This window comes from Chelonoidis abingdonii, chromosome 3 (assembly GCF_003597395.2).
Source record: "Chelonoidis abingdonii isolate Lonesome George chromosome 3, CheloAbing_2.0, whole genome shotgun sequence".
Taxonomy (NCBI): Eukaryota; Metazoa; Chordata; order Testudines; family Testudinidae; genus Chelonoidis; species Chelonoidis abingdonii.
Window position 1 is genome coordinate 131,605,134 of NC_133771.1, and position 19,480 is coordinate 131,624,613.

Here is a 19,480-nt window from a genome sequence, read left to right on the forward strand (position 1 = left end):
GCTCAATGACTTCAAGGGTCTAAAAGGGGCTTAATACCACCTAGGTCAGGGCCTCTATCCAGCACTCCCCAGCAAAATTCTTATTGAAGCCAATCAGTGTTTTGCTTGAATAAGGAGCTCTGAACAAGACCCTTAGTTGTCATGTCTGAACAAGTTTTTCTCCCAAGAAACTCTAAGAAATAAGAATCTTTTTATAGTGGTCTGAGGGATTAATTCATGCTCTGTCTGCAATTCCAAAAAACAAACAAACAAAAAGAATGCCCAGATAAAGAATCAGAATTTAATGCAATTCTGAACATTGAGACATCATTTTTCTTTTAATGAGTGTTTCTATTGTAAAAAACACAATCAGATTCCGACCTTAGTTAAACTAGTGCAATTGCGGTAGATTTCCAGCTATGTAACTGACATTAGAATCTGACCCATTGCCTCATAAAAACAAAAGAATCACCTTATACTTATAGCACTTCAAACATTAATCCCCACAACACTCCTGTGAGGTAGGCGAGCATAGTATCACTTACTCAAAACAGCTTTTTCCATTGCTTTGCAAAGTATCTCATTTTAAAAAGGTATCTGTTAGTGAGTATTTCTAGTTCTAGAAGCTTCAGTTGTAAAACTGAACCTGTGCAGGGTAATATGTCAGGGTATCATTACAGACAGACAACTCCTCAGATCCAAAATGCCAGTTGTTTGGCATTACATAGGATTCAGCCTCTGAGTTTGTACAGTTTCTCAGCTCCAACTCTTTGGTGAAACAGAATTCAATTTGACCAATTGTTTGCACTTCTTCACCCTAGAAACAGTAAAAATGAGATACTCAGCTTTTAAAGGCACTTACAGAGGCTTCTTGTTGTAGAGGAGACAATAAGCTAATCCTCTAGATATAGAATGCTTGTTCTTATGGTATATTGAAGATATATATGCCACTGTAAAGGTACAGATGGATGATGTTTCTAGAAGTATCTACTGCATGCAGTTCATAGACACCTTGTTCCCCTTATGCAATTCACAAAGGGTGAAGGTAAACGAATCCATTTGGATACCTAGGATATTGGCTATCATTTTATAAGATTCTTACTAGAGGGAAGGTCTAATTTACACTGATAAAGAGTTTTATTGCCACTGTAGTATTTGGGCACCCTGCAAAATGAAGAAATATATTGGAATTTTTTTTTAATAAAGTAAATGCATACACACCTGGTGTATGTCATAAATCAAGGATCCAATCTGGTAAACACTCCTGATCCCAGTGCTTACTACCAAAAGAAGCCCCACTGACTTCAGCAGGATAACTTACCGTAACAAGCATTATCGGGGCCGGCTCTAGGTTTGTTACCACCCCAAGCAAAAAAAAATTTAGCTGCCTCCCACTCCAGCCCTGGGCTCTCACCCCCGCATCAGTGCCCTCCCCCACCCATACCCCCTGCCACCCCAGCCCTGAGCTCTCTCTTCCCCCCACAATCCCCTTCCTCCCCAGCACTGGGCTCTCCCCCTCCACACCTGCACCCCCTGCCGCCCCAGCCCTGGGCTCTCTCTTCCCCCACCACCCCATGGCTAACTAAACACAATGTCATGTGAATTGTTTTGTAGCTTAAATATATAGTCTATTTTACTTTGGTACAGATCAGTAGAATTATATTTGTGCCATAATGTAATGATTGTGAACACTAAATTTTCTACTGCATGCAAACTTACAGATCAGTTGTTGGCATTGAAAGGGAAAATGGAACCAGATTTTAGGCAGCATTGGCTGAAGAAGGCAGATCATTTAGCCCTGTCTTTCTGAATCATAGGAAAAGCCATAAAACTTTATTTAAACTTATCTGAACAAGAATTCTTAGGGGACACCGGGTAAGCCTCTGAATTTGCCTGATCCACATGTGATATCAGGCGAAGTCTTTTTATTTTTAGTACAACAGAGCTAAAATTTGGCCTAAGCTGAGACAGCTGAGTACTGTATGCTTTGAAGTAAACATATTTCAGGGGATACTTGGAATGTCCCAACAGAGAAGCAAAAGAGAGAGGAAAATCATCAAAAGTTAATAAATTTAGTTTCATTCAGGTAAACTTTTGTTACTACTTCACTCAATAAGGGAAATAATAAAAGAAAGTTTTACCTCTTCTGGAGGAAGGCACTGAACCTTTGGTGTTACTCCATAAACACTTGTAAGGGCTTCTTTTATGGCTCTCATCTGAAGATTTAAAAGCCAGAGAGAGTTGAAAGGCATATAGCATCACTTCAACAAATTCCATATTTGTATAGTCACAAAAAGCTGTTTGCATGAAAAACAACTGTAAACAGCTATACAATTAGAAGAGATTGCTTATCTGCAGCAGATTTGAAGCTACCCATTCCTTCTAGCAGTGGTACATTAAAATGACTTTATAAATATGACAGCTTCTTACCTGGTAATAGGTACTGCTTGGCTTTATCCCAACTTTCAGGAGACAACTGAAATGAATACAAAATGCTTTTTGTGGAGTAATACATCTTACATTCCATGAGAGTCATTGCATGTAGATATACTACAGCTAATCAATGGGTAAACAGAAAATCCTAGTGAGGGAGTTAGACAGACAGATTAAAGCAAGGAGAATGGGAGAAGCTCAACTTCCCCTCTTTTTCTGAGCTTGGGTAACTAGCATTCCCCTTACCCCTTGGCTGGTGCAGTGAGAACTCCCTCCTCTCCTGCTTGAACTGACTTTAACTTGGAGCCAGATTCTCAGCTGCAGTTGGGAGAGGGGCCCCCGGCATTCTCTGCCCTCCCCAAATCCAGGGGCTATGGTGTGCCAGTCACCTGATACAAGTTAGAGCAGCAGGTCACATCTCTTTTCCCTCAGCTGACCAGAGGGAGGGAGAGAAGTAGGAGTTGTTATGCTCACTGTGTGCTACTGGAAATCCCCGTACATGGGGAGATTTGCCAAGTTTAAGGTCACTTTGTACCAGTGGAAGAGCACAAAGCACCTGGAGTGTGGCTCATTATTCAAGACTATTGTCAGCTGAGAATAATCAAACTAGTTTTCCAGTTAATTTAATATTAAAAGTATAGTTTTTAAATTATAAGTCATTCAATAAAGCTAAGCAGGACAGATGGGATGAGCCAAAGTACTTTAGTGGATCCCTGTTTTAGACATCTGAGTCCATGTTTTAGGTACCTAAGTCTCAAGTTTGCCTCCACTGAGATCAATACTCCCACTGAACCCTGTAGGAACCCATGGTCACTCAGCACCTAAGTTTTTCATAGTAAAAGTTCTGCAGGTACCTATGTTCCTGCCTCTGTGCATGTTCACTGTTGCCTTCCTCTAGGTGTTCTGACACCTGTTTCCTGCCTAAGTCTGAGTGATCCATGAATCAGGGGAAGATAGTCCTTAGCCCACCTAAGTAGAATCAGTGCCCAATCTAGCAGGTGTGCTTGAAAGGTCCCATTCAAAATTCTAACAGAGGAAGATGAGGTGGTGGTGCTGCAGCCCACCTTAGAACTTTTGGCGCAGTGACTAAAGCACCCGCCTGAGAGGTGGGAGACCCTATGTTCAATTTCTGTGAAAGGGGGAGGAAGGATTCAAAACAGAGGTCTCCTACCTTTCAGGAGAGTGCTCAAACCACTGAGCTAGGGTATTCCTATGTGGGGTTCTTTCAAGCTTTCCTGATGAAGCTATTCCACTGTGGATAAATCATGAAATAATGGTTGGAGCAGGTGGACTGGACCTGGGGTCTCCCAGCTCCCAGGTGGGTGCCCTACCCAACAGATTACAGACTCATTCTCTCTCCTCCAATGACTGTTCCACTGTGTATAAATACTTAAAATGTCATTGGACCAGGGAAAGTGAGAAACTGACTCTGTAGTCCAGTGGTAAGAGCACCCATTTGGGAGGTGGGAGACCCCAGCAACCAATACTCCAGCTCTAACCTTTCATTTATCCACAGTTTCAACAGGAGAGACTGAGGGAACCCCACATCTGCATATCCCCATCATGGTTCAAGGCAATTTCACCTGTATTTCTCCCTTGTGCTCCAGCAAGCACACTCACTCTCAGGCTTCCCGCTCCCCTGCCATCACCCCTCTTGCCTTCTGTTCAGAGTATTTCCAGGGAGCGCAGTCCACTGCCTACACTGTGTGAATTCCCCAGCAAGGCAGACTGCCTAAGCAGGCCTGCTTTGCTTTTTTCCTCAGAGGTTATAAACAGCATAATTGCCTACAGGTATAAGTTACCACATACCTCTTTCTAAGCAAGCACGTTTATTCTTAAGGGGAAAGCATTACAGAGAAAATATTACAAACAATAAAAGAACCTACACATGCTAATAAGCTTATCAGAGATTCCCTCCCTGTGCTCCCCCACCCCAATTGCCAAAAAGGGCTCTGGTCCATGTCAGTCCTTTGAAACCTTTCCTAAGGATTGAGGCCCTCCTTTGGACCAGACATCCTGTCTTTGCTGGATCAGAATGAAGGCTCTGAGTCAGTTTAAACTCACGGTATTTAACCAAAAGTCCTTTCTTTGTCCGCTGGCCTCTGCAGAATGCTGCTTGAACTAGCATAACTGAGCCTATTTAGGAGGTGGTGCCTCTCTGGAGGCATTATGACCTGAATGAATTTGCCTAATCACCCCCCACTGTTCTTAGCTCCCGGAGGGGCTGCGGTTGCCCTCCCCCACAGAACTACATAGAACTGGCCCACAGTGATGCACACACTTAATAAGTAAGCTCTCCCAAAGATACTGCAGGAAATTGCAATATCTGTCACAACCTCACAGGTCAGTGGTTAAAGTCTTCTCCTGAGAGATGGGAGACCCCTCTTAAAATCCCTTCTCCCCCTCTAGCAGAGAAAGGGGAATTGAATCTGGGTTTCCAAATCCCATGTAAATGCTCTAACCAGTGGGCTAAAAGTTATATGGTGAGTAGCATCCACTCCTTGTTAGGGTATTTTGTGTGGAAAGAGGCAGGCACCCAACTCATTTCTGCCTAAGCCATCCAACTCTAGGAAGCAAGTGTCCTTAGGCACCTCTCTGCAGCCTGGACCTAGGTGCCTATTCTCAAGAAAGCTTAATACATCCCCCTCGGATTAGCTTAGGCAGCTCCCCATCTATCATGTTGGCCATTGTGGATTGCATTCTTAGGCACCTCTCTCTCCCCATTCATTGTATAGGGACCCTAGATGCCTAACTTAGCATTGTTCCTGTTTTTTCTGGGTGCCTAAAAGTTAGGTGCCATGGACTCAACATTGCGATGCCTAGTCCCTTTGTGGATTTCAGCCTCCAGAACCTGAAGCTGGTGTACCTCATTCCTCTAGGCTTGATCCTATGAGGAGCTCAATGACTCAATTGCTAAGGAAATCAATGAGCAATATCCCAACAATAGGAGTTCAAGAGGAATTGTAAGTGTTCAGTGGCTCTCAGGGTTTCGTCAAATGAAAGCTGATTGGGCTCAGCACCTGGCAAGATCAGATCCTGTACGCACCAGATTTAATCAAATTGACTGAAGGCATCTTCCCAGTAAATGACTGTCTAACTCAGTCATTTGAGATTTTTGCAGGTTGGTAATTAGAAAGATACAATATTATACTTACAACAGCCTGGAGTTGTTACCTCAAAGAAAATAATTTTTTTTTAAAAAAAACCCAACGTGTACCTTTATCCAGAAGTTGAAAGAAGAGAAACTAAAATAAGAAAACTTTTAGCAATTATAACTGTAAATTTTCCTGTTGGACTTTGCAAATCAGTGCTATAAGAATGTTTAATATTCATTGGAAGAATAATGAAGAATGTTAATGCTCTTTTTTTTTAAGCGATAAGAAAAAACCCACTAGCTGTTAACTTCAAAATTTTTCAGTCTCTGTTCTTTGTTTCACAGCACAACACTCACTCAAAGTAAAGAGCTCTACTGTCGGTCACCATTCCATCTGCAACTCATTCCTTAGTCACATTGTAAAAGCTACCCAGGACAATAGAATGCAGGCAATTTACTAATCAGACGTATTTAAACTGATTTTATTGTTACATTTGAAATGCTCAAGACTTAGGTCTAGAAAAAATCTACATGACTGGATATTAGAAGGCAGCTACACAGACTGGAGGGGATGAAAATCACTATTTCATATTGTTCTGTGTATGTAAAGGGAGTAAAAAAGACTTTGGTAAGGAGCTGTTTGAATTAAGACAGCAACAACAAAACTATTTTTTTAAAAAAAGATAATTTAGGTTAAGTACTGAAGGATTTTTTCCCTTCTCTTAGAAGGCTGTCTTGTTATAGAGGATATCTTGATTGTCGGATATGAGGCCATGAAGGCATTTTCCCCATCCAGTGAACAGGCAGGGACATAGCATTGTTCCTTTTGCCTTTCTCTGTAGCAGCACTGGACCAATCAGAAAACTGAGAAAAAGTAAAAGTAAAGTACTGTGACAGGGTGGCTGGCCCTGAAGTAAGTCCAGCTTCGCTGTGCCAGAACAGTTGCTCTCAATTTGGCCAATTCAGAGAGCAGGGCAGCACCTTGGGGGGGTTAGAGAACCACAGAGAATCTGAGAGGAGCAAAACCTGATCAGACAGACTCTGCATGAGGGCTGTTTAGGAGGAGAAGATTGGCAGGAGATAAGGGTTGCCAGACACAGAAGGTGTTTCCTCGGGGAAGGCTAAAGGCAAGGAGAACAGAGGAGTATGCTGGCTGACCTCCCTGAGCCAGGGCCAGAGGGCTGAAGGGGAGAAGAGGAGTAGAAGCAGAAGGAAGTGCCTGGTGGCCTAGTTGGAAACTAACAGCTGGAGATGGCTGAAGGCAGGGAAAAGTAGAGGGGCCCATCAGCTGACATCTCCATGCCGGAGAGCTGGATCCGGGGGAACAAAGAGAGGTCCAGAGGGAGGGAAGGCTGCTCCCCTGGCAAGAACGGCTTTGGATGTGCAGTACGGCCCCAGAGAAAGATGTTCTTAAGGCAAGAGAGCTGTTGTAGAGTTAGTGGGGGATTTGAAGAGGCAGGCATGCCTGTTGTGCCATGGTCTGCTGCAGGAGGGTGTACTAGGCAGGACCTCACTATGACAGATAATTTTACAGGGAGAGCAACTAAAATGATAAAAGGTTCAGAAAAAACTTGACATATAAGGAAAGGTTTAAAAAACTGGGCATATTTAGTTTTGAGAAAAGAAGACTGAGGAGAGACCTGATAAGTCTTCAATATATGCTAAAGGCTGTTATAAAGAGGACAATGATTAATTTTTCTCCATGCCCATTGAAAGTAGGACACGAAGTAATGGGCTTAATCTGCAACAAGGGAGATCTAGGTCAGATATTAGGAAAAACTTTCTAACCATAAGAGCAGCTAAGCTGTGGAACAGGCTTCCAACTGAGGTTGTGGAATCCCCACCACTGGTGGCTTTTAAGAACAGGCTGGATGTCATTATGGTCTAGGTTTACTTGATCCTGCCTCGCTGCAGGGGGCAGGATTTGATGACATTGTCCTACATTTCTACGATTCTACCATTCTTGAATTGTGGATGCCAGAACAGGACACAGCCCTGGTTGCACCAGTGCCACATACTGAGGTAAAATAATCTTTCTACTCCTACGCGAGATTTCTATTCATGCATCTAAGGATCATGTTAGTCCTTTTGGCCACAGTGTTTCACTAGTATCTCATGTTTAGCTGATTATCCACCATGACCATGACATCTTTTTCATAGTCACTACTTCGCAGGATAGAGTCCTCCACAGTATAAATAAAGTCTTCATTCTTTGTTCCTAGATGTATACATTGACATTTAGTTCCCAGCTTACCAAGTGATCCACATCCATAATAATGACCCATCCTCCTCATTATTTACCACTCCGCCAATTTTTGTGTCATCTGCAAACTTTATCAGTGATTACTTTGTTTTCTTCCAGATCATTGATAAAAACATTAGAATACATAGAGGTAAGAACCAATCCCTGTAGGACCCCTACTAGAAACGTAGCCGCTACAGTTATATCATGAGACCCACCAGTTTCCACGTTTTAATCTATTAAATGTGTGCCATGTTAATTTTATATAATTTTTGGTTTTTAATCAAAATATTGTGCAGTAGCAAACACCTTATGGAAGTCTAAGTATATTACAGCAAGGCTAGTACCTTTATCAACCAACCTTATGATCTCATCAAAATAAGATATAAAGGTAAATTCACAGGATCTATTTTCCATAAACCCATGTTGATTATATTACCCTGCTTTAATTCTTTATTGAGTCCTTTATCTGCCTCCATTACCTTGTCCAGGACTGATGTCAGATGTAATTCCCCGTATCATCCTATTTCTCTTCTTTAAATACTGGCAATCAGCTCCCAGGCTGATAATTTCATGTAGGTTTCACACGGGACATCTGTATGCTGCAAATTTGCACATTCAAGCAGGGAACTGAAAAGCTGAACAGCCTGCTAGTCACTACACGGGGGGAATTCTAAAAAGTGTTCCTAATTAACGTATACCTAAGGAGCTAGGACAAGTTGTTATATCCCATCTAAAATGTGTGTGTGTAGCCACCAGTGTGTTGGAGCAGTGAGAAGGGATCATCCAATAGGAATAGGAAGACATAACACACTGTTAATTGCTTATGAGTGCATGGTGGGGGCTTTGGCATTGGTTGACGTTGGTCTTTCAGGCTGTCCTCTGTTTCGATTGGATCCTTCCTCTTATAGTCCCTAAATCCTAGTCTATTATTTTCTCTCTCAGAAGCTGAACAAGAGTTTTGCCCTTGACTTGTCTTTTTCCACTAAGAGAAACGATGCATGCATTTTATTTTCTGAATTTTTTTAAATTGGCACTGCTATTGTAAAATTTAGTTTCTCAACCACTATGTTGTATATAGGTTTTTAAAAATCTACAAGCATGTTTCTGGTTACATTACAGCACTTCTAAAAGGTATAGTAGCCAAAACTTGACTCCCAATTTGATTGTCTATTATAACACCATGCAAACATCTCAGGCCCTCATCCTGCAAATGCCTTTGCACATGTTTAACTCTACTGCCGTGGGTTATCCCATAAAAATTAGTAGGGCTACTCATAGAAGTAAAGTTGAGCACATGTGTAAGTGTGTGCAGGATTAGGATTTCAGTAAACAAATGGCAGCCTATGGTATCTAAAAATGAATCTACCTCAAGGGCCAATCCTGCCATTCCCACTGCAGTCTATGGGAGTTTTACCTGAAAAGGATGGCAAAATTGAAGTCATTAGAGACAACGAAGAGACTTACTGACTGAAATGGAAGTTGGACTGGTGCCTAGTATCATGTCATGAGAAAAGGAGACTGCACTACAACTTAAAATGGTAACAGAATAAACCTTGCTCTGGCTCTAGAGTACAGTATTAAAGACAACTGGTATCAACAGTCATTTTTCCACTGCAGAGTTAAATTTTTAGGGTTTTTTCTTTGTTGTTAAGTGTACATCAAAGCTTTTTGCACCACTAAACTAATAAACCGACAGAAAGGGTAGATTTCCATACCTGTTGAGGTCAAGTTTTTGGTAGAGATCCAATGTTCTACCAAAATATTTCTTTTGAGAATTAAGAGGCTCCACTGTGGCTGCACAGGTCCCATGTTTCTCCCACTCATGCTTCCTATGGGAACAAAGCTAAATTCAGTTTTTAAGAGACATGGAATCTGCCCAGGTGTACTCAGAATGCTAAGAGAAGGTCTCTTTAAGGTAAAAAGTTCTTATCCAAATATTAGTGTAAAAACAAGCATCTGACAGATGAAGTTCATAACTGAAACAGGAGAAAATCATCACATCTCTGTAAACAACCAACTGCACATACAATCAGCTAGTGTAGGCAAAAATCCCAGTCCAAACCCCCAAATCCTCTCCCTGTATCGCCTTGCACCTCAATACAAGTCAGCAGCGATACTGATTACTACAAATACACCTTGTTCACTCTGCCATAGATGCCAGGTGCAAAAAATGAGAAGCCTCCCATTCCCGGTCCCAGCATCTCAGACTGAGACTCGATTAGATGAGATAAGGCAGAGAACCCTAGCATGTAGTAGAGCACACAACACAAAGAGAAATCATTGCTGTAGGACGGAAGATTTTCACAGCTCTATTAGTGCAAATTGCTAAGGAAATATCAGGATGAGGCAATCATTTGATCAAAAGAAGAGAGATGGTAACTTGCCCACTAACTGAGACCATAAATGTAAGCCAGTGGCAGAGCTAGGAACAGCTACATCAGGGGTCGGCAACCTTTCAGAAGTGGTGTGTCAAGTCTTCATTTATTCACTCTAATTTAAGGTTTCCCATGCCAGTAATACATGTTAATGTTTTTAGAAGGTCTCTTTCTATAAGTCTATAATATATAACTAAACTATTGTTGTATGTAAAGTAAAGTTTTTAAAATGTTTAAGAAGCTTCATTTAAAATTAAATTAAAATGCAGAGCCCCCCAGACCGGTGGCCAGGACCTGGGCAGTGTGAGTGCCATTGAAAATCAGCTTGCGTGCCGCTTTCGGCATACATGCCATAGGTTGCCTACCCGAGCTACATTTTACATATTGTGCTCCATGGTTTTGTGGATTCTGAAACAAGACTTATGAAGCCATCTAGTGACAGGATGCATTTTTCAAGTCTGATAATTTTGTGCCACATACAGTAAAATGTACAATACAAAAGCCATGCCTGCATGAGATTTTATTATTTAGTACAGAAACAGAGTTCTATCTGGCTTGTGAACTGGGAACATTTTTTTCAGTAACACTGCATGAGAGAGTTTCAGACTATTCTATAAACTATACAAGAGAGAAAAAGAGGATGGTCCATTGGTTAAGATACTATTCTGGGACTGGGATATGTGTGTTCAATTCCCTACCCTGCAACAGACATACTGTATGACCCTGGCAAATAGATTAGTCTCTCTGTGGCTCAGTTTTCCACCTGTAAATTAGGAATAAGTAATACTTTCCTATCTCACAGGAGCAGAGTAAGACTAAAGAGGGGAGGGATAGCTCAGTGGTTTGAGCATTGGCCTGCTAAACCCAGGGTTGAGAGCTCAATCCTTGAGGGAACCACTCAGGGATCTAGAGCAAAATCAGTACTTGGTCCTGTTAGTGAAGGCAGGGGGTTGGACTCATTGACCTTTCAAGGTTCCATCCAATTCTAGAAGATAGGTATATCTCCATTATATTAAAGATTGTGATGTGCCCAGGAACTATGGTGATGGTGGCCCATATAAATAGTTTACACAAATACAGAAAACCATCTGAAAAATATGTATTGTGGGCTAACTTAGATAAGCAGAACATACTCAAGTTAGTTATGGCTTGACAAAATTTAGTCATGCTGGTGTGATAAAAAATGTTGTATTATGAGAAATGAGTCATGTTCAGAAAGTTAAACTGTGAGAATTTGCCTCAAGTGTTAACATTTCTAAATTTCTTTTAGTATAAACTTTAGTGAAGTCTTGTATACTATGGTAGCAGGCCATTCATCAAACTGAATTTTAAAACCAATGAAGATGTCCTAAAACTTGGTTCCTTACTATAATGTCAAGCCTATCAGTATCCAAAAATGCAAATAAATAAATAAATAAATAAAATAAAAACCATACTCTGCTTTGTCAGTGGACTAACACATAAAAAGCAGGAGATTCAGTTATATCTCAAGGCATATTTATTGTGAAAGATGCAGGTGTGGAATCTGTAGCATTGTTTCTTTAGAGGTAATACAAATGTGACAGATCAGAGTATACCTGTGTGTATCCATACCAAACTACAAACCAGAGGGTCTGCAGCTTTGGTGGAACTTTAGGAGCATGCAGCAGCTACTTGGGAGAATTGCTGATAGTTTTAGGGCCTGGGCAACCAGACTGTAGTGTCTCCACTGCCAAGAGGCCCAGAGCTCTGCCCAGCCAAGAAAGAACTCATGGGACCCAAAGTTTGGGTTCACTACAGCCTGGTAAGTGTCCAGGAGGGTGTGCTCACCCCAGCTTTTAACAAAATAATTAAGATAACCCTTTCTAAAGAGAAGCTACCTGTTTTGCACAGCACAACTACATGAAAGAAGAGAAAAGATGTAGAAATAATTCATTATTTCTAACTGTTGGGTATAGGAATGTGGCATTTTATCGTCACCTCTTCCACTTAACACAAAACACAGCTAAGGAAACTATGGAAACTGCAGAAATTCCTAGTGAAAAATAAGAGACCAATTTCTTTCTTGTCTAATGCTCAGAAAGGCCTTGATTTTTCAAAGTGCTTGTGTGGCAAACAGCAAGAAAGGCAAGGTGACCGCACTTGAGCATGAGCTCATGTTTGTGATGAATAGGGATGCAAGACAGTCCACAGTATGGGCAGAAATGAGTAAATAAACAAACAACAAACTTCTTGTGGATCTATATGACCCTCAGCAGCATGAGGTTAAAACAGAGGCAAGGCATTAGTGCACAACAGGTGTGTCTGAGGAGATATGAGCTCAAATGCTCAGCATTCAATGGGAGTGCACAGCTAGGCAGTTCCTTCTTTTGATTTCCATCTCCTAATTAGCACACAGGAGCACTCACTTATGCAACCTGCCCTGCTACATCACTTTTGACCTTGTGCTGACATGAGTAATTCTGCCTCTGCACTATGCAGAGCTGCAGAATGCCCACAATGCAGCAAAAATTGTTGTGCTCACCATTGTAGAGGGAAGATGGTGTGTCACTTTCTCCCAAACAGCACTGCAGAGCTCTGTTCCACTTTGCAGGAGCACTGAAGCCTGAGTGTGTGTGGTGGACAAAGCTAGAGTCCTTTCAGGTGGGTCTGAGAACTAAACAAATGCAGTGGCTCACAGGCATATGGATATTGTGGAGAAATAATTAGGAGCTGCAACCCACAACTGTCTATAACTTGCAGTACTCGAAGGGGATTAGATGCAGATAGTTGCCAGGTCTGTTGATTCTTTCTTCTGTCCTGTACACATTTGGGTTCAGCCTACAACCTTATGTGTTTGAGATGAACAATCTTTTCAAGAATTTCCTCCTAAACAATTACTCCACAAGGGACACTTTCAATTTAAAAATCATAAGTTGTAGAATACATACATTTCTCTTTCCTATGATACTAAGATCTTAGATTCTTAAGTGGAAGCATTTTTAAAAATCATTTACTTGTCACTTTGTATGCTCTTTAATATAATTTTTTCATTTAGCTTTCAACAATGAAAATCTATGTAGTCCGTTTCACTTTTAGGTTCTTCATGCTGAACTTTCAAGGTTTTATACTCTAAAAAGGAATATTTACAAGGACTGCTTATTTGTTTCATAAGAACTATTTTAACTGAAGTAAAAAATGTTGAAGCATTTCAGCAGTGCTAGGTTTGCTAAAAGGTTGTAGGTTCATAAAATCTGTAATTAGAGCCATATTTAAGGCAATACTGTCCCTTATTAAACAGCTCCCAGTACTAAAGGGAAGCATTTCTCACAGTCAACAAATACTGGTCATAGAAAAAAAATAAAACATACCTAAACCAACTGCCATATTGCTTTTATACTGCTGGTAACCCCAGTTTATTTCAACTTCTGGCAAGACTGCTATTGGCTAGCCTTTGAGTCAGAAGTGCTAAATGGAATCAATAGTCATGATGATATATGGACTAGAGTAGATTAAAAGTTTTCAAGGATTTTTTTTTTCATTTTGATCAGTCCTTTTTTTTTTTAGCAACAAACTCGTATGAAAATATTTCACTTGTGTTTATCAAGATCTGCTGTCCACTACCATGACATCATATCTTGACTTTCCCCCTCAGGAAAAAAACAGAAGCACTCTTCCGGCCAAAAGCTCCCAACCGTTTAGATGAGCAAAGTGGAGTAAAGAGCAGCTGATCAGGGTACAGGAAGTGCCTGTTCTGTGACATGTTTCTCTCGCCCTGCAATTATGCAAGGATTGGGCTCTGCGAAGGGAGAAGGCAGGACAGCCATTCTCCCTCCCTGCTTTATGATACTGCCCCAGAGAATTTTCAGTCCTCTAGGTGGAGATAACCCACCCAATCCTAATGAAAAGCACCTCAGAAACGAAGTCAGTGAAACAATGAGGAGTCCGGTGACACCTTAAAGACCAACAGATTTATTGGGGCATAAGCTTTCGTGGGTAAAAAATCCATTTCTTCAAATGCATGGAGTCTCCAGGAGAAGTGGGGTTTTTACCCACGAAAGCTTATGCCCCAATAAATCTGTTAGTCTTTAAGGTGCCACCAGACTCCTCGTTATTTTTGTGGATACAGACTAACACAGCTACCCTTCTGATACTAAGTCAGTGAAGGATTTTTAACTCAGCAGCTGGGAGAATCTAATAAAATACTGAATGAATCCATCAACTTTTGGGGACTGAGGTTTTGGGTAGGAAAGGCTCTTCATTCACAGGCATGCTCTGTCTCCTTTTCACATCTATATAAGGAACCCATTGTGTGAGACAGACTTACAATTTCTCTAGTGAGCCAGAACTTCAAGCATATATCAAGCAGATATGAGGAATTAATACATTTGCAATGGGACAAAAAAAGAAAACAGTTTTTATCTTCCCTTCTTTGACTGAACACAGAGGAGACACGGAAACCATGGTAACAAGCTTAACCTACTGCAAACACCAAAGACCTTGCAGAATACCATACACAGTAAGAATCATGTTTATCCTGTTTCTAATATTGGACCCCACACTGCAGTCCTGCTTTCCAAAACACAGTCTTCCATCCTATAAATCTTGATTCATACAGTCTTGATTCCCAGAGGTATGCCCTTCTGTTTAGCTGTACTAAAATGCATGTTGTTAAGTGAGGACAGTTTACAATAAGTTCTACAGAGGAATCTGGATCAAATCTATCTTTATCATTATTTATTACTTCACCAATTTGTGGGCCATCTGTAAATCTTACCAGCACTGATTTTATACTTATTTCCAGATTATTGATAAAGATAATGAATAGTGCTGGGGAAAAAACAGGTCCCTGTGGGACACCACTAGAAACACCAATGTTGGATGATGACTCCCATTTACGTTTTCTTTCTTTCTTTCTTTCTTTTTTAAGATCTATCAGTTAACCAGTTTTTAAATCAATCTAACACGGGCTGCACTGATTTTTGTTTAGTGCCTTTAAGAAAAACAAACAAACAAAAACCTCAGGATATTGTGTGGTGCTACATCAAAATGCCTTACAGAAGTATATATGGAGGATATCAACACGATTGCCTTTGTCAACCAAATTTGTAATCTCAAAGAACAATATCAAGTTTGTTTGACAAGAAATCATGGGTTCTTGATTGGTAGCTGTCTGCACCTTCATATACTTCTTGTATGAGGAATTTCAATCTCTCCTTCCCTGTCTAAACGTGTGCCATTTTACCAGTCCTATAGGAATGTGTGATACACCTACAAGAGGTCTGTATATGACACTTATTAGGTCTAGATGACTGCACTGAGTCTCACTGTAGTCCTTGGTACACACAATGGTGGTGTAAGGGTCTACACAGGTAATCCTTTGGAAGACTGAGGCCAGAGATCCTGGGTCCATGTAAATATTAATATTGATGAAGCATAAGAAACATAGAAGGAAAGTGCAGAATCATTTCTAAAGTTGTTATTCCAAGGTTTTTGATGCAACTCCAGCAAGCATCTAAAGCCTGGTATCAAATGCTCCTTCAGATAGTCATTTAGAAAGACTATAAGATACATCCAAAATTATTTTCCATTGTAGCTTGAACTCACCAGAACTGGGTGCGATTATGAGATGAATGGAGTACATCAGGCCAGTAGTGTCTCATGTCTGGCAAGAGATCCTAGAAATTAAAAATACGTATCTACCCTGTGAAGCTGAAAAGCAATTTCATACTCAATATACATAAATGGATACATTTTCAAAACATTGCCAGTCTCTTTGGAGATTCTTGGCTAAAACCCGTTATATAGGTGAACAAAAATTATTGCTAGGTGAGTAAGAGGTTTTGTGCCCTGATATGGTGAAAATGTATCCTTATGGCTATTTCAGATGCAAATGTACAATTAGATTTTGAAACACTACAAAAATATTTCCTTTTTTTGAAATCCAATACATTTCTGTAACTGTTTAATTAACTGATCAATTTCTGCAACCCTACAGAAATCCTCTTAAATTGTACAGTTCCTGTCTTACTCATCCCCAGTCTTTAATCCCCCACCCTGTATTATAAAGCAATGTTTGACTGATAAATGGATTTTTCCATTCTTTATGGTTTGAAAGAAGTCAAATTCATCATAGAGCTTACTGTTCAGCTCTCCTTAATTTGCATTCCTTGCACTCCTGCCTGCAGATACACCTCACTTCTTGGAAAGGACAGGCTGCAGCCACCACTGCTTTCACTTCCCTTATTGGTTCCATCAGGGAAACAGCTTTAAAAAACAGATGATGCTCAACAGCAGTACTACTGCTACTGGACGCTATGTGAAAAATGCACTCCCAGGTGCTGGGCCGACCAGCAGCACAGAAGTTGCAAGGGGTGCACTAGTTGTACCCTCCCTAGGGTGACCAGATGTCCCGATTTTATAGGGACAGTCCCGATCTTTGGGTCTTTTTCTTATACAGGATTCTATTAGCCCCCACCCTCGTCCCAATTTTTCACACTTGTTGTCTGGTCACGCTAACCCTCCCCTCCAGAAAGACTTTTTGCTCCGGGAGGCCCAGGGCCAGTGTTCTGTCAGTTTCTACTTGAAAAGACTAGGGAATGACTCGAGCCATGTGTGTATACAAAACCACTGGTGATTTGAAGGAGTTGTTGAACTTCATAGAATAGGGGAATAAAGCACCTAATGAATGTTGGAATGGGAATTTTTAAAACCATAACCATCTCAGATTTCAAATTAAATCAGAAGTGATATGCTATGAAGTTATATATATTTGGGATTTGAAAAGGTAATTGTGTTCAATCCTGCTCAGAATTAACATTTTAATTTAAATAAATTAAATTACCTGAATCTCAGTCACATTGAAGTGCCATGTTCTATTACATTCGTCTACTTTATCAGGCCTAGGGAAGAAATATACAAATGAAAACAGAATGCCCACTATTAGGTACTGGGTGGAAAAAGTCATGTCACAAAGCTACATTTCAAAGTTAAAAGATTATAGCTTTGAAATTTGAGTTTAAAAATCCAAGGAACCCAAGTCAATCTCTACAGCATTTTAACCATCACAAACACATTAAAATTCATTACGTGCTAATTGTGGCTGAACTCTTCTAAATGCAGAGGACCCTGTTGTGCCCTTCACACCACTTTAGCTATGCATAAAGTGCCTGAGCAGTGTAGAGGACTTTGGCTGGGCCCTCTCCAATGAAGTCAATTCCACCCTAACTGAGTCACTCAACTTACGATTCCCCAGACCCACACAAATTCCAGCTGCCTTGGAACCTAGTTGTAATGCTGTTGACAGTTTTATAGAGGATAGGCTACCAATCACTTATTTTTTTTATGAAAAGTCTCTACATCATCACAGAGATTTCAGCCAGCTGTTTTCTTTGAAACAGACGTTTTTCACAACTTTCTATGAATATTTTGTAACACGTTTAGACTCCTGAGGCCACATTCAGTCATGAGACGCTAACAAGTACTCTGAACTCAGAAAAAGAGGAAGTTGTACTCCTCTTTACATTAACAACTTTGGAAATAGACTTTTTTTAAAAAGCTTATTCTGCAATTTGATTTGTGTGCCTGCACATGATCACCAAGCATGTGAGATCATAAGTCAGCAGTGTATTGAACTATACAACTTTGGTCTCTGGCTAGAGCAGGATTCTTATATTTCAATATGCTATACATTCATAAGACAGAGCAGGTCAGTGGAGCATCCGCCAGCACAAAAACTAAAAATCCTAGTAAGTTAGAGGTCTGATTTGAATCTGCAAAGGCACAGATTCAGTGATAAATGGGATTTTGCTCTGAAAACTGCCTGTGGAAAACATGATAATTTCTCTCTCCTCAGATCTGCTCCCTGTGTGTATTCAAAGTCAGATCAGCAGACAAAAATATCGTTTATTATTATTGCGTCTAGCTCTGCAGAGCCAACAGAACTAAGAAGAGAGAATGAACTGAAGTCTTTCTTTTGGATGCATCATCATCAGCATTGTATACTAAGAACTGATCAGTTACATCTCTGAAGACCCCTATGATGGTAACTGGTTGCTTAGGCACCAACGAGAGCATAATTTGAAGACAATGGGATGGTAATACAGAGGTCTTAACTGGATCTGTGGGACTTCTATTATTGGAGAAGGAAAAAACCCATCTTGACTCTCAGTGCCTGATTCTCATGTTGCACTAGTTTTACACTCATGTAAATCCATTGACTTGAGCTGATTTACATGAGCAGACAATCAGGCCTTCAGAACCCAAGTGAATTTGTAGGGCTGATAAAAAACAACATTCATACTTGTAAAATGAGCACATTTAATAAAGAAATTGTTTGGACACAACAAACTTGTAACCCTCAATCCCGTGTTTACAAAGTCATTTTTCAGATTAAAAACACTTCAGAAGTTTCTCTTAATTTCCCTTCCCTAGGTAAATGGAAAAGGGGAAAACATATCTTAAATTGATGTGTCTTTATTATCAAAATTTGAAGTCATATGTCATGCTATTAAACCTCTGTGACCTATGCTACTGAAAATGCCTATATAAAACTATAAGATCAAGCAACTCAAGGAGAAACACACTATAATTAGGCATTTTAATATGCATACTACTGGGTAAATTTGCAGTGAAAGCAGAAATAAAACTGATGAGACAAATTTTAGAGAAGTTACATTCTGTATCAAGTCTGGTGATGTTTTTAGTTGGATTACAGACCACAGTTTGGAGCTGTTTACAGTTGCTGAAAGTCTGCATATTAATCCTTATGACACATGTACGGGGAGACTTTGGCAAACCAGTAAAGTGCCTGAAACCACTATGGCTTATTGTTAAAGACAGCCTAGTCAGCAAGCTGTTAAAAGCAAGTCTCAGCTTGACCAAGGCAGGAGAGGAGGGGAGTTTAGGGTGCAACCGAAAGGGCAGCTTGACCCCTGTCCTTCCTGATAAGAATTGTGTTAAAGCTGCTGATACATGCATTTGAAAAGAGCAGGACATACTCTCAGGTATGTCTACTGGGGTCTCAAGGCTGCAAGCTCTCGAAAGACCCACACCTGGCTAATCAATAACCAGAAGGAACCTCTTGCTCGATCATTAAAACTGCTTACTTAACAAGATTTCTTTAATTACCAATGTATAAATAAGGGTAAAAAGCTTAAGATAGGAGGGACTCGTTTTGGGACTGGCCTCTCCCTCTGGATGCATCTTCTGTTTTCCAGTGACAGAAGGGCTTCCGCTGTATCACTCGAAAGCCACACTCAGCTTTGGTAATTATCAAGAGTTGAGGGTGTTTTACTAACTTGTTGCAGAAGTGTGTAAGTGCTTGAGATGGTAAGGTTTAGCTTTAAGTGAAAGCACTCTTGTGTTGTCCTGTTTGTGCCAGCCATCTATCCGTCG

The 19,480-nt window shown here is 40.5% G+C and overlaps 1 protein-coding gene across 2 annotated transcripts in view; it reads right to left on the bottom strand.

The window, feature by feature from the left end:
• Positions 1-260: 260 nt before the first annotated feature.
• The window catches only part of RNASET2 (ribonuclease T2), a 33,763-nt gene continuing 14,543 nt past the window's right edge, over positions 261-19,480 (bottom strand). The window contains exons 5-10 of one of the 2 annotated variants that reach the window (XM_032781483.2): positions 16,929-16,986; positions 15,692-15,762; positions 9,467-9,580; positions 2,410-2,455; positions 2,121-2,195; positions 261-796 (exon numbers count right to left, since the gene is read on the bottom strand). In XM_032781483.2, coding sequence (XP_032637374.2) covers positions 608-796; positions 2,121-2,195; positions 2,410-2,455; positions 9,467-9,580; positions 15,692-15,762; positions 16,929-16,986 — 553 coding nt within the window. In that variant the 3' untranslated portion in view covers positions 261-607. The remainder of the gene's footprint in view (positions 797-2,120; positions 2,196-2,409; positions 2,456-9,466; positions 9,581-15,691; positions 15,763-16,928; positions 16,987-19,480) is intronic. The other variant, XM_075064107.1, reaches the window with a different exon arrangement.